The sequence below is a fragment of the Xenia sp. Carnegie-2017 genome, unplaced genomic scaffold, assembly GCF_021976095.1.
Source record: "Xenia sp. Carnegie-2017 unplaced genomic scaffold, XeniaSp_v1 HiC_scaffold_1, whole genome shotgun sequence".
NCBI lineage: Eukaryota > Metazoa > Cnidaria > Anthozoa > Malacalcyonacea > Xeniidae > Xenia > Xenia sp. Carnegie-2017.
This window is the reverse complement of record NW_025813402.1, coordinates 3,415,362-3,430,935: the sequence shown is the minus strand read 5'-3', so window position 1 is coordinate 3,430,935 and position 15,574 is coordinate 3,415,362. Positions and strand designations below refer to the sequence as shown.

The 15,574-nt window shown below is 32.5% G+C and overlaps 2 protein-coding genes across 4 annotated transcripts; one reads left to right on the top strand and one right to left on the bottom strand.

The window, feature by feature from the left end:
* Nucleotides 1-8: 8 nt before the first annotated feature.
* LOC124434928 (CTD small phosphatase-like protein 2) lies at nt 9-1,670 on the top strand. Its single transcript, XM_046984873.1, is given in 2 exon segments — nt 9-1,191; nt 1,194-1,670. Coding segments are annotated over 2 exon segments (1,269 nt in total). The 3' UTR covers nt 1,280-1,670.
* A 692-nt stretch (nt 1,671-2,362) lies between these two features.
* LOC124437773 (dystrophin-like) lies at nt 2,363-15,545 on the bottom strand. 3 transcript variants are annotated; one of them, XM_046987703.1, is made up of 26 exons: nt 15,422-15,545; nt 15,092-15,149; nt 14,893-14,954; nt 14,675-14,749; nt 14,335-14,539; nt 13,480-13,565; nt 13,309-13,388; nt 13,066-13,143; nt 12,787-12,898; nt 12,409-12,463; nt 12,283-12,322; nt 12,023-12,094; nt 11,784-11,932; nt 11,291-11,362; nt 10,639-10,677; nt 10,330-10,354; nt 10,030-10,118; nt 9,718-9,913; nt 8,361-8,709; nt 6,793-7,602; nt 6,621-6,713; nt 5,116-5,679; nt 4,182-4,482; nt 3,791-3,881; nt 3,049-3,165; nt 2,363-2,929 (listed from the first exon to the last, which is right to left on the bottom strand). In XM_046987703.1, the coding sequence occupies exons 1-19, from the start codon at nt 15,426-15,428 to the stop codon at nt 8,386-8,388; spliced, it is 1,824 nt and encodes a 607-aa protein (XP_046843659.1). In that variant the 5' UTR covers nt 15,429-15,545; the 3' UTR covers nt 2,363-2,929; nt 3,049-3,165; nt 3,791-3,881; nt 4,182-4,482; nt 5,116-5,679; nt 6,621-6,713; nt 6,793-7,602; nt 8,361-8,385. The 3 variants fall into 3 exon arrangements, with proteins under 3 accessions (XP_046843659.1, XP_046843668.1, XP_046843676.1); XM_046987712.1 differs by having other exon boundaries at nt 2,363-2,906; XM_046987720.1 differs by having other exon boundaries at nt 8,361-8,706.
* Between the last annotated feature and the right edge of the window lie 29 nt (nt 15,546-15,574).

Here is a 15,574-nt window from a genome sequence, read left to right as displayed (position 1 = left end):
CGGCAAGTATGTCTGTAGTATTATCTTCATTGAAGCGAAAACGGGACAATGTGGAATCTAAAGTCGATGTTGACAATGGCAAACCAGAGGAAAACGACGAAGTACAGGAGCAAAGTGGCCTTCTCTCATCTATCAAGACTTTATTTTGGTCGAATTGTAATACACCAACTAAGGAGAACAAGACTCCAGTGTCTGCCGGTAAAAGGCGGCGAATTGATTCTGACTTGAAAAATGATTTTACTTTAATTTCTTCATCGCCTCGTTTAAATGGAGCGAGTAAAATCAACTCAAACAACCGTGACAGATTTGAAAATGACGTTTCATTTGGCGCCTGTATTGAGGACGATGAATCCACGAGAAATAAGCCACGTTCGTCTATTCTTGGGACACTATTCTCGCCTGTCTTGACTTTATTTGGGAAAAATGGTGAAGTTAGAACCACGACGTCTAGCAGTCGGAAGTTTGTGGAAATAAATGAAGCAAATTTGAACTCGAATTACACTTCTGTTTGCTCGTGTGAATCAACAAATAATGACAATCGAGGAAATGACAATTACAATACAAAAGAGGATGAAAATGCTAACATTGAAGAAATTAATTCAAACAACAATGAAACGTTTGAATGGCCTGACAACGATCCTTACTATTTTTTGCGGCATTTGCCACCTCTGACTGATGCCAATCGTCATCATTCTACACCAGTTTTGCCTTTGAGAACTAGAAGCACACCAGAATACACGTTAGTGTTAGACCTTGACGAAACTCTCGTACATTGCAGCTTAAATAAACTCGAAGATGCTGCTTTAACCTTTCCCGTACTTTATCAAAATATATCTTATCAGGTTTTTGTACGTACAAGACCACATTTACATCAATTTCTGGAAGAAGTCGCCGACATATTTGAGGTGATTTTGTTCACCGCATCCAAGCGAGTTTACGCTGATAAACTAATTAACATTTTGGACCCAAAGAAAAAGATATTTCGGCATCGTTTGTTTCGAGAGCATTGTCTTTGTGTTCACGGCAATTATATCAAAGATCTGACAATTTTGGGCAGGGACATGACGAAAACTATGATTGTGGATAATTCGCCTCAAGCTTTCGCTTATCAACTGTTCAATGGCATACCAATTGAAAGTTGGTTTGCCGATCACTCGGACACAGAATTATTGAATTTATTGCCTTTCCTTAACCATTTGGTGCAACAGGAAGCGATGTACGGCCAGCTATTCGTGACCGTTTCAAAATGCACGAGTTACTACCAGTTAGCGTGCGATAAGGCGCAAGAATTCAAGTGTGTATGCGCTTGTTTTACACGAGATATGAGAACACTGTAGTTTTCGCACTTTATGTGTAACTTCACAGATATTGACTTAATTCTTAATTTATTTTAAAAACCTTGGTATTTTTACACCACGATAAATCAAATACTTCGATGTTATACGTAAATTATGAAGATAAATGTAAACTAGATATTATGGCCACCAGTTGAGAAAACATGCCTAGTCTTTTACTTTATATATTCGCTTTTGACGAATGTTGTAGAATTTTAGCGTACATACAGGATTTAAAAGATATTTAAAAACTAAATATTGCATTATATTGTCGTTAGGCGTTGTTATAGTAATGATTAAATATAATAATAAACAATAAATTTACAAACTCTCCAATTTCCCATGTGACAATTAATTAAACATTAACTTTTTGGAAGACTATTGCAGACATGGTCAAATATTTTCACGAGATTATTCGATTAAAATAGAATAATTTTATTATACAATTTTCCAAGAAATAACCAAGACTGACAGGAATCTACACGTAGGCGGTACGAAATAAGGTGGGTCTATTTTTATAAGCGCAACAAATCGGAAAATTGCCAAATAGTTCCTACAACCAACCACTTCCTTTTCGCACAATATTGTGATAAATATTATTGGTCTAGAACAGTGTGAAAATCTTTGCAGCGCTGTCCAAAAAGTCGAGGACTGACAAATGAGTAAGCGAAATAAAAATAGATATTCTTACCTAAAATATCTAAGCTCACCTAAGGCTTCGATTCATTAAAATTAGTATATTTTTAGATCACCATCACGCTACTGTAAATATAAAGAATTTGTCCGAAGTTCACCTTGACGTGTATTTGACTGACCATCCCCCCCGGTCATCACGCAATAAAACTGCTAACACAAATATTTTGTAAAATTATTTTTGATTGGTCGACTGTGTTTGATTAATTCTATCATTTTATCTTACGTACACACAGCAGATTACCGTTAGTAATAAAAGCTTTACTCATTTTCTGCTCGATTTTCCGAAAATCGACGCTAACATGCATTACTAGAAAATCAGTAAAAAATGAACATTTCATTATAGAAACTTTAATAGTTTTGGAAAAGTTACAAATTATGCTTCAAAAAATTTTGAATAGTATGGATATAAATTTGTAATTACCAACAAAAAAGTAGCCTCCGCAAACAGAAAGAAATCAAAACAAACAAGTCCACTTGCAATTAATTAACTAGTGTGGCAGTGATTATTTGTAGATAAGTATTAGCCTACATTGCAGACTAAATGTTATTCATATATAATTACAAATATATAGTCTGCGATGCAGGCTAGGTAAGTACAGGCCAACGTACTTGTTCCACTTTCCGGTTTTCCAGTACGTGAAAATTTTGTGAATTACATAATCTATATGGTTAAGAGTTTGAAAATAAACATAATTCTCATAATAATTAGCTATAATATAAATAAAATTTTGAGAAGAAAGTGTGTGGCTTTTTTATTTAAAGAGACCGTTTGTAACCAATTACGTGGTGGCAATAGTTGTCTCAGGTAGCAAAATTGACGAGTAAAATAGGAAGGATTTCAAGCCAAGAGCAAAGCAACCAAGGTAGATAATAATTCTAAAATAACATCATTCGACAGTCTGTAAGAAAACATAAGAAATTATATTTTATCCACAGGTTCTATAGCTACTGTTTATCCGACAGTATATTCGTTTTCCAAAAATTCGTATTTAACTGAAACGTATAAGAAAGCACAAACCTTTTAGGTATCTTTTTTAGCATTTTTTCTGATTGAAGCTTTTATATACCATACGAGGTACGAACAAACTTCTCTGTTTTTCTGTTTCGCCAATTTTTTCTCAGTTTTCGTTTTCGTCTATAAAAATGTTTGTTAAGGCAAAATTGAAAAGAAAAGTTCATGTACAACAAGTAATGAAATTACATGATGGTCACGTGCCACGAGTGAGCAATATTAAACACATTTTTTTTCATGATTCAAAGATGTTGACCTCTAACGACGATGACAAAACATTTTTTACAAAAACATCCAAACTAAAACAATAGAAACCATACCACAACGTAACATGCACAATCCCCAAAAAACTTTCCAAGTATGAGTGTGTAAGAAGCTTGAATTCATGTAGAAGAAAAACACAGTTAAATTTATAAAGCTACAATGAATCAGTAATGAATGTAAAAAAAATATCAAACATGTTTTGTTTAAACGTATTGAACTGAGTTGCCATTCACATGGCTAATTAAGAACTTCCTCAAACGAGAGAGTTGGGAATTCGCAGAGCAATATGTAGGTACTTCAAAAATCTGAAACAATTCTGACACACATCATGTTAACGTCAGAAAGTCTAAGAGATTTATGATACAGTTTGAGCACTACCAAGAACAAATTGAGTGATTTTTTATAATTAAGAAGACAAGTCAGTGAAGTAAGAGAAACAAAAGTGATAAGCGTGCAACAGGAATTTTTTGCTAAATACATTCACCTTGATAGCTTATCATTAGCTGAAAGATGTATTGGCTTCAAGCCTGCAGATTTGATAATCTCAATGATACTTCCTTTGCCAAGCAGATGACCTTCAAACGAAAAATGTTTCAGTAGAGTGTCCCAGAGTTACTTACTAAAGTTTGTTCTGTAAAAACATTAAAATATGTCAAATTTATCTATTGATCGTTTTCTTTGAAATTTTTCTTTATTCAACCATGACTTACATCCCTTTAGTCATTTGCAAAGAAATTGTAACCACTTGCTACTAAAAATTTTGGAAAGCCATTTATATTTGTGCTTATTCGGTCTTTTTGGGTCAATATAACAGTGAATATAATGAATATAACATCAAGAATATTACTACAGTTCGTGAAAATCAACAATCTTACCAACACCAGTGATAAAAAAGAGTTTTCGATTTCTTTTAACTCGTTCAAACTTTATTTCTTCGATTATTTTTTGAGCCATACGCTTGTTTCTTCGTACAAACAACTCATAATTTAGAGAGTTTTCAAAGTTTTGTAGCTCTTGCTGACGTGCTTTTGTACTTCCCGTCGTCCTTTGCGTTGAAAACAAATAATCAGTGAGATTACCACATATATATTGATATGTTAGACTATCCACGATATTTATTGCCATCTTTGAAGTATGGTTAAACTTTTTCAAAACTTCATCCAGATAAATTATTGCCTAAAAATTCAAAGTAATGCATGATTAGTCGGCGTGTCAATCACGAAACATGAAAAGGGTTCAAGCGGTTAACTTCTAAGTGAAAAGCAACGGGTTAGCTTTGTTAGAAACAGATTATATTCATCTACCTCTGGGATCTTCAAATTTATGGTTATAGATTTGAATAAATAGTCCATAGGGCTACATTCTTTCAGGCATTTATTAAATGCGTCTATGCAAAACAATCGTGTATTTTCATGAAATGTTTTATATTAAAATCTCTCGGAAATATTCTGTACCTTTCCGGGACATAGCTGCATTTAAGTTTAAACTGGGGTTAGTTATAGTTGTTATATTGTGTTTCGTTACCGCCATGCAAATGCTCACGTTGCATGCTTCTCGAAAAATCCAAACCTCTTATTTCCATGTCAATTTGACAAGTCTTTATCTATTGGAGCCTTTGAGTTTAGTTAATGTGAGATTTTGTGTTATCTGATTTTCTTGAGACGCTTATATAACCAACATGAGATAAAAGAATAATTGAAAGTAGGAATTCTGCAGTCGTATGCCCTCCTCTATCCTGTCTCTTTGATAGCTAATTCACAGTCACAATATGAAGGCATGAAATGTTAAGTGCTTTAAAAATAAGTGGACCTGAGAGGAATTAACGTTGTTCAATCCACAATGTTGTTCAGGCTTTTCTAAATATCCAATATCCTTTTTCATGGCATAACTTTTCAAAAAAAAGACGGAGTCTAATGAAGGTGTAAACCTGGAGATGACATTTTCCAGACGAAGAGACGCCAACAACATGATAAGCCATATTGGTCTTTGATACTGCCAATATCTCGTCATGTCATGAAAAATCTTGTCAGCATTTAACCCCTTCAAAGTCAAACTACTTTGCTTCTTCAATGAGTGGTGTAGGTGGGATTGGAACGACGATAAGTAGTTGCTAATTCGATTGAAAAGCTCAAGTGGCAAAAGATCTTTAAGGGTCCTTTTATCCGAGAAATAACGACAAGTCGCTATTGACGTCAGATCTTCAGGGTTTGTCAAATCGATTTCAAAATATACTTTTTTGCTTGTTCTAAAAGCTTTTCTCGCATTTTTGGGCACTTCTCGCCATAGCGGTATGATATGACGATGTATACTACCAAATATGTACACCGAAGGATGCTTCCTCAACGTCCATAAAAAAGAATTTCTTTCATTCTTCTAAAAAAATTAGACAACACATATATGGGCATATTTGATGTATTTAATTTGTACAATATGAATCATGTATGTCGTTGTTTCTTTCTTTCTTCATCACCTCGCCACTTCGAGGGAATTCTTTAAACCCAATTATCATGTGTCACTTTGAAATTTTTGTTAATCAGTCATCAATTGTCATTGCAATATTTTAATGAAAAGTATAGGCCATAAAAAGTAGAAATCTGATCCAAATATATGTAATGTAAGGTTTTGCGAATGTGTACTATAAGTGTCAAGAAAAGTTCGAAGAGTGAAGCAAAATTTGAACAAAAGCAGAAATATTTCAGTATTGCCATAACTATGTAAGTGTTTCCGGCAGATTGTTATCTTATTATAGAGAAGATTGTTGTACATAATATTGTTTAAATGATTGTCGATTGAGGAATTACTACAAAATTATGAATATTTGCCATATATTACACATGGCATGTGCACTTAAATCGGATATGAATTATGTTAGAGAAAAAAACACGATCGGAAGTGCGTACGGTTCAAGAATTTGATTTGAACTAATAAACGAAAATTTACCCCATTGGCATGTAAGTTTTAGGTGGATTTAATAAAAATTTAGTTTTTGCGATCAAAGTGTGTTGACCAATTAATTGCGCTTTTTCTATAAACAGTAAAGTTGAGATAATTAAAAGATATATAGCTATTCAAATTAGTGGATAGCACAATATTGAGAAAAAAATATTCCATCATTCCATATTTCGATTTGAATCGGCCATATTGGAGTTGATAGAATGATTTGCAAAATAATTCCGAGCGGATGTAGGTAAAGTCTGGTAAAATATTTACATGAAAATATGTGAGGAAGTGGTTTATGAAGATTTAAACTCTAAACTATACTTAAGATCCACTTTTATGTAGTGCGTGTTCTGTTTCTACGACATGCTATATACCTTAGGACAATCTTTCCTTAAACGATGGCGTGTTTGACGAACGTAGTTCGAAAGACCATACACTACTGGTGATAGCAGAATCATTGTGAAAAGCTATGAAATTGAAATAAAACAACGTAAACAAAATAATTGTCGAATGTTGATAATAAAGAAAAACAACAGATGTATTTACCAATTTAAAAGCCAAAGAATACATCATACCACACCGTCAATTCACGATCCTATGATCCAAATGTGCGTGATAAGAAATTATTTTTAATATATTGGACTCAAACTTTCATGATTAATTCTTCTCCACTTTTAAAATATGCTTACAGTTCAACCTACGAAACGAACATAATTAAAATGTGTGCCGAAATCTCTCGCTTTATATAAGCGTGTTGAGAGCGTCCAATTTAATTACATCCCAGACTGCTCATTAAGATGCCGCAATAAAGGCCACACAAGTTTTATTCAAAATCAATAGTATAAGAATGCTACAATAAACGTCTTTGTCATGCAGTGCACGACTTTCTGAAGATTATACTTCATTTTATCTTATCGCTTTATCAAAATTCCAAGCTATTCTATCTAACAATTGAATGTTCGTGTATAGCTATACATAAGGAATACATCAACGTTATCGACAAAGAAAAAAACGACTTAATTCATCACTTAACCCCTTTTCACACATCCTTACAATTAGACAATGCTCAACTGCTACTCCACCCATTCATGTAAATAACAATATAATATTTATTTCATGGAGTTTCCGTGATGCTCAAAAGTCTTCACATGCACGGCAAGATAACTTTTTACTTAACTAAATAATTATCAAGAAAAATAAATTTACATTTTAGCTTTAAATTTAGGTTTTAAAATTCTCAAAACTTATCTTCTTCAATTCTTAAGGCGTTCAGTAGAGAAGTTGTTTTTAAACAAAGCCTGCAGTTCTAAACTTCTTCTTCGTCATTCGTAAATGTGTATTTTAAATGGCTCCAATCTTAATGGCAAAAGAAAAAAGCATTTTTATGGTAACATACAACAAAAGAAAGCTATATATTTTAAAAATAAATTCAACAAACTATCAGGGATTAATTATTATATGATTAAACAAAATATTGGTGTATACATTCTTCTATGCCATGGTTAATTTCATTCGAAAACAACTCCACTTTCAAAAAAATAGCTTGGCGTTGCAAAATATATAAATATGGTTGTCCTCAATCAACGTTCGATTGAAGCCCGCGAGACCAAAGCGTGTTTTTTAGTCTTTTAAAAGAAAGCGTACAGAAAGATCGAAAACCATAAAAAATATAGCAAACGAATAATGAAAAACTGAAAATTTTCCTAAAACATCTAACAGCAAATTTAATTATTAAGTAGTCTAGAAGTCTGCAAATATTTTGGAAAGTGATAAAAAAGGTCGAGGAATTTCACTAATTTCCATGACTTTCATCACCAAAATTGTAAAACCTTTCCAGGTTTTTCATGACCGTACAAGCCCTATAACTTGGCTAGACAGTACAACAATGACGAAGGGAGATGAATGAAATATGTGCAGGAAAGAGTTGCTAAAAATACTAATGACTGTGGGAACCCAAGGTAAAATTATCAACATGTAGATAAAAAATTGTAGACATGCAAAATAGCAACTATAACGCAACTAACACAAAGAATGGAAAATATTTCTATCCTTCAGAGATTGTCTATACAAAGCTCTTACATGCAAAGAAGAATTAATGTAATATGTAACCTCACCAGAGTTATCTCTCATAGGAAAATCTCAGACAGAAGAAGACATCTCAAGTATTTCCTCCAGTTCAACCTTAATTTCTCGAAGATCTTCATCCGACGATAATGAAGTGCTATGATCATCACTTGTACGAGTCTCATTGTCGCCGTACTTGCGTAATTCTTCATTAACAGATCGTAAAACTTTAGGTTTGGATAATGACTGGAAAGTGCCATTGTGCCCTGCTGATTGGGCAAAGAACGAATACTGAGCATCGTGAAATTTTGGCAACGGAGTTGGTTTATTAGGAATATTGGACATAGGTAAATAACGCTGACTCTCATTGGAAATATTTTCTGCACTTGCTGCATTCTGCTAAAGCAAAGAGAGCAACATAACAACTTTTGACAACTCATAAGCCAAACGAAAAAAACGCTCGACTTAGCAATGATTGTTTAATCAGTAGGTTCAACAGATTACATATTTTTAGAACTGCTTTTATTGAGCTTATACCAAATACTTGAGTAAATTTATTAGCGTTGAAAAATTTTAGCAGTTAGCTCTTAAAAGAAACATGAGTCAAGATAAAACAGCCTTTGAAGTGGTCATGTTACGAATTTTTATCACAACTTTGACTGTAAGAACATGAGAAAACGATTTTACGTCTTTTTCAGTAGAATTAACTTATTTCACTTTTTTTAAGAGACTTTTAACCCTATTTACTATTCAAATAACATCAATATGACATCACAGAGCATAATAACATTTTAAATACTGTAACATAAGTTTTCAACATGGTGAGAACGTTTTATGCTCAAACAAAACAGTCTAATGAATGCATGTGTAGATAAATATTTGCAAAGCTGCCAAATTTGAATATTTTAATGCTACGTAATTGTCGACAAAAAGTACAATTTCTTGATGCTAATTATGTGATGTGATTTCATAACGATGTCATTTCCGTAGAGAAGAGATGTTGCACAGCTTGTGACACAGCTCTTAAAACAAATAAAATAACACGATTCTATTGAACTAGTTATTAAGTCATTTAAAAATTCTAAAATGCCTTTACAATGCACACGTTATGCGATTTCAAAACAACAATATTGTTTTATCAAGAAAAGTAAGAAAAACCTATAGCAAAAGTACAGAACAAGTTTAATGATTAATGATTTTAAATTCGACAGTATGCTAGTGGTTAAAACTCAGCTGTTGTCAAACATTGTTCTTGAGAGGAAATGTAAGTTGAAAGAAATATACGTTGTAGAAATAATTTTTTAATTTAAGAATCAAACTTTGATTCTCAATTCATTTTTCCTACGTAGGTTATCTTCCCATGGTGCACCAGGGTGACGTTTACACATTTTTCGCAATGATTTTTACCTGATGCAATAAGTGACGGAGTTTATCCAATTGCTGTTGAAGACGGCGATTATGATCATTTAAAACTTCTTGTTTGGCTTCGAGACGCTCATTATATTCATCAATTTCTTTCCTACTTACAGTCTCCATTGACTGAAGAGAATAATGACGACTATCAAACTCTTGTTGTATTGCCATAATCTTTCCTCGCAAGTATCTATAAATAAAAACAAAGATTTTCGCTTACGCATGTGATGAGTTTGTTCAACACACGGGCAATGCGTTGGGAAACACATGAATGATGGACAAAATTAGACATAATTTAATCCATACTTGTTGTCATTCTCTAAGCTTTGAACAATTTCTTCCATTTCTTTTACTTGATTGTTATCCAAGCAGGATGTCGGCAATGGTGTGCTGGTCTAAAGTTTCAGTTTATAACAAACCTTAATCCTTTTATCTTTTGGTAACTTTTCGCTTATGAAGAGACGATTATTTAAAATGACGGTTATATGAAAGACAACAATTAAATGCAACCTTATTCTACAAGTATCATTGAGCACAAAGCCCAAAATTTATTTGGATCTGACCTTTATCACAGTTAAAGAAATATGGTCAAGATTCCACACATACCGTTGGAGGAGAATTTTCCTTTAAACTATGAAAAAAATAATGTAAAGGAGACAGCTGTTACTGCTAGGAAAAAGTATAGGAATATTATATCATATGATGTCTTCCGTATGTTATGTAGTTGCTTTTAAGAAAAGTTGCTCATGTACAAACTAATAAGTGTTAATAATACACAATGAAGGAAAATGAAGTTGAATTTGATTACACATACAATAAAAAGCATGATATAGACAAGAGCTAGCCAAGCGCACATACGGTATTAACCAATAGAAAACAAAACCAGGATTAAAATGGAATTGATTATATACATACCGCGATGAATTGAAAGTCGTCATGTCATGTTCATTGTGTCTAAAAATAGGTCAAAATTCTGTGATTTGCAACATGTTTCTGAGATTTTCCCAGATTTGCTTGCGTAAATTTTTCGTTAGTGTTCTTAAAAAAGAGACTATTAGATAACCATAAAAAGCTACAAGGAATGAATGTCAACCACCTAAAACAGTTCTTTAGTTGTCTTTACTAGTAATTGAATTTAAAAGATTTCATACTACAACATTAAACTTTAAATGGAAACATTAGGATTTCATCCGGCATGGGAGTAGAAAGAACGATAATTAGGGGGCTCATAGTCATGTATTCATTGTATAATCTGTTGAGAAAAAAAATTTTCAAAGGAGGTTAGCACTGCATCTCATGTATTTATGAATATGAGCGTCCTTAATTATCGATCTTCTAACGCCCATGTATCTTATAACATCGAAGCTGTCATTTCTCTCTTATCTTAGATAAGTTTATAAACTCTCAAGTACGCATCTGATAAGCTTGTGCACGCTCTGACGTCTTTCACTCCTACTTAAGAGTAAAATCATTTTCAGGAAGTTAAGAGAGAAATCACCGATTTAATTTAAGTGATAGCGAGCAAAAAAAAATTGTCAAAGAGCTTCCGGACTTATTGAAAATATACCTCTCAGCTGTCATTTCATATGATCCAAAACACGTCTCGCTTTCGCTGTCAAAACCATCCACCTCGTCTGACCTTAACATCATAAATAAGTAGACAACGAAAGAGAAATTCATTTCGTGACATTTCTTTCAAAACCACGTTTCTAGGTGTTATTACACATCCCTACTGTGACTATGATCATTGTCAAACATATCCCTATATGTACTACTACACATCCTTACTGTTACCATGATCATTGTCAGACATATCCCTATATGTACTACTACACATTCCTACTGTTACCATGATCATTGTCAGACATCCTTATATGTACTACCACACAACCTACGTACTATAATAAAGGTTACGTAGCTACTACACATACGTACCTACTGTTACCATGATCATTGTCAGATATCCCTACGTACTACTACACGTCCCTAGTATTACTGATTACTATGGTAATACCTCAAGTGATTCGATTCATAGATTGTAAAGTAATCCATTTACGTACCATTCATCAGATGTTTCAGAACTATCAGAGAATTCATCACAAGTAATGGGCAAATATCGTAACCCTGACGTATTTTTCTCTTTCTTTTTTTTCAAAAATTTTGTTTTAAAAACTTTTGTGAAATCCTTAAGATCTTCCTTTTGAGTAGCCTAAAAAAACAATTGAACGACAGTTGGCTGATCTCGGCAGGCAGATTAATCAGTCAAAATATCTGTAATTAAAACAAATCTTAAACATACAGGTAAACAGTATTCTTGCATTTGATGATGAACTTTATGATTTTTAGCAACACGAGCGGACCAAAAACAGTTCTAAAACATAATAAAGGCTTGACCATGACCTGCAGTAAACCTTCACAATTCTTGGTTTGCTTTTTTCAAATAAGAAATAAAAGCATCAATTTATGTTGTTAAACAAAAGAATTCTAAGCAATTCAAAAAAAAACACGTACATATATAGCAACACTATAATGTAATAGGCAAGAAAATTCGTGAGATACCTGACATATGTCGAAGTTAAAGCATTTTAAACAACGGTACCTTAAACAAGTTGAGAGATATTTTCAACTAATCATTGCGATTTTTTTCAATAAAAATTTTCATTTGTCGCGTTTCTATAAACTCACCTGAAACCAACAATGGGAAACATTTTGCAAATGTTACACTTTCCTTCATGTTTCACTAATTAAAAATTACAACAAATTACCGAATTTCCGCATCATTATTCTAAATAGATGGTACATTTTTAAGTGTTATGATGATATATCATGAAAATAAAGCTGCTATAACGATCATCTCCGTGGAGAAAATTTGGTTTCCAAAGTATAGTCGTGAACACATCGAAACAAAGCTGAATTGTCGCAGACACTGATGGCTATTTCAATTTATACATTTAGGTCGCAAAAACGTTTTTGGCCACGTAGAGAAAGCAACAATTTTTGACTACGTACAGAGAAAAATAACTCCCCATTATCGATAGAAAGGTGCATTAGTACAGTGCAAACCTGTTTCTGACAATGCAAGTCGATGCAAAGTGGGTAACCAAACCAAAGTTTGGGGCTCATCAATCATCCAATCCAAAAACTCTTTAAAAGTAATCCTTTCAGGGACAAAAGCCTATGAAAGTATTGAAAAGAGTTTTCAAAGCTACGAAACAACGTGAAAAGTGAGTAAATACTGAACCAGCTTTAGTTGTCAGTGTAAAGAGTAAGATATGATTTGTTTACTGCAGTGTTTCAGCAATTAAATATCGTCCTGTTGAGGTTAGAATTTAATAAACAAACCCGATCAAAACAGCTATTCACGGTGGGCTCAATACCAAATCTTCCAAAACAATGATATTCTTTGATATATTTTAATATCTAAAACAAGAGGATTTTGCTTTATTCTTTCATAATAATAGAAATAACCATTCTGCGTATATACATGTAGTGTAGTAAATTTTGATTATAACGATATAAATTATGGAAAATGTGGAATTTCAGTTTTGGTAAACGTCATCTGCATTTTTTTACTAAATTTTTTACCTGTAAAACATCTTTTGTAAATAAACGAAGCCGTTTCTTGTCGATGAATCCCTTGCTATAAGCAATTTGATCAAAAAAAACTAAAACAAAAAATTCATTTGCATTAAATGTTATATGTATTAAACTTTTTTTAAGTTTAATAGAGGATTTAATTTCTGTAGCTGTTCCTACATTTGTACTTTTCTTGAACACTTGCTGCTGACAAACAACAAAGACCTAATTTCACCGATATAATCCGTACCAAACCACTTCGTGCTCTGAAAGTGTAAAAAAGACTTTTGCCATTCACTAAGCAAAAGTTACACAGTTAGGTTGTCAAAATATGAAGAAATGGACATGTAATGGTCAGTAGTGATTTGAAGTCCAAAGTTTTGTAGGTGCAAAGCCACAAACTATATCAATTATCAAATGCTGAAGGAGTACTGAGCTTCTCTGGAGTGGTAAGGGAACATAGCAGATCTAGCATTAGTCAAAATAAATTATAACTCCTCATTTTTAAATGAAAAATTAAACTTCAAAGCAAAACTACTGGTTTTGAAGTTTTGAATTTCTATAGAATATAATTTTACCAATGGACTTGTCTCTAAGGTTCTTACAAATGTAAATATATGCCAAATGCATGCAGTAATTTATTTTGATTTATCCTAGATTTGCCACTGGTAATTAAGGGATATAATAAAGTAAATGGTTTAAACCCGGGAGTATCGTTACATGTTTGTAAATGTAGATCGTCCAGTATAGTCCTGAGAAGGACTGTTTTTGTTGTTTTTGACTCTGAAGATGATTACCGCTAAGCTATCGAAACGTCAGTCAACAACAACAAAAACAGTCCTTCTAAGGACTATACCAACCTGGACGATCTACATTTACAAACATGTAAGGGATATACTGTTGGAAATTTTTTGTCCAACACTGCAGTCCCTCAATATTGCTCTGGGTTGAGATTTTGCAAAATAAAGTCGTAAGATATGTCATATACAATATCAGTTGTCCCGACTTCTTACAATTTCTTAATTTATAACTTACTGATCATACACACTCAATAGCCAGTTGAGAGTTAACTCTACTGCATCATTTACAACAACATCATTGCCTCTATCAAACTCATTCTGGAATATTTCATATAAAATACTTTGAAGCTCTGCAACATTTATTTTATCTTCTGTAAATTCCTCTTCATAACCAAGATTATTCATAGCTCCTCTTATTGCAGACAAATATACAGAATCAACTATAAAAAAGTAAAGCATTGAGTCAAACTACAAACCGTCCATAATCCGTATATCCAAAGTGATGGAGATCGGAAGGCTTAAAATTGTTCAAATCATAAAATTGCCACAATGCACATGCAATAGCAGTTATTTACCTTGAATCTTTTTTTGAATCTGCCTTAACTTTACTGCTGTACGATATGCTCCATATTTAATGTAATCAGTAAGAGCTATTAAATGTAACATATTTAGTCAGTTTGATAAAAAAAAGTTTCCAAAATTTTTATGTTTGCATATTGAGTTATGTAAGATGGTAAAAGGAGAAAGTTTTATTTACATAAGATTTAAAAATATTAATGAATATTATAATTACTCATTTTTTTCTTAAGTTGAGTAAGTTCAGGATGGTCCCATTGTGTCGTTTCTTTAACATGACTATTAAACAAAGCATTATAAAATATGGGAAAGTATTGGTTAAACCACCGAAAACTTTTAAAAGCAACATAATATATCATTATTTCATGTATATTAAATCATCATTTATGAACTCAACATAATCAAAACAAAAATACTTTATATAATAAGGAACTCCAGCCAAAGTCTCGGCCTTTTTCCAGTCAGCAGGTGAACCTAGAAGAAATTAATTAATATTTACTAATTAATAAATTTAGCAATGATAACATCATAGCTGCAAGCTTGAAGCCTCTAACGAACACAGTGTTGATAATTGAATGAGATAATTTTAAAGAATACAACGAAAAAATTATTCCATTTTATAATTTATATAACTCTGGCGAAGTGTGTGTTCGCTCAACTCAATAAATAACTAAATTCTCTAATTTTTACAGGTAACATGATTTAATTTAAACATGATGCATTCATTATAAAACGTTTCAACTTACCACTCATAATATCAATGTCCAAATAGACTTATCTGTTTTTAAATAATTCTAATTCTACTTGTAATATTCCTCGTTTATTTTTACAAATTTACAACTTTTTTGATCAGGCTGTCCGGCTAATGTTGGTAGTTGCTAAGGTAACAAATATATACA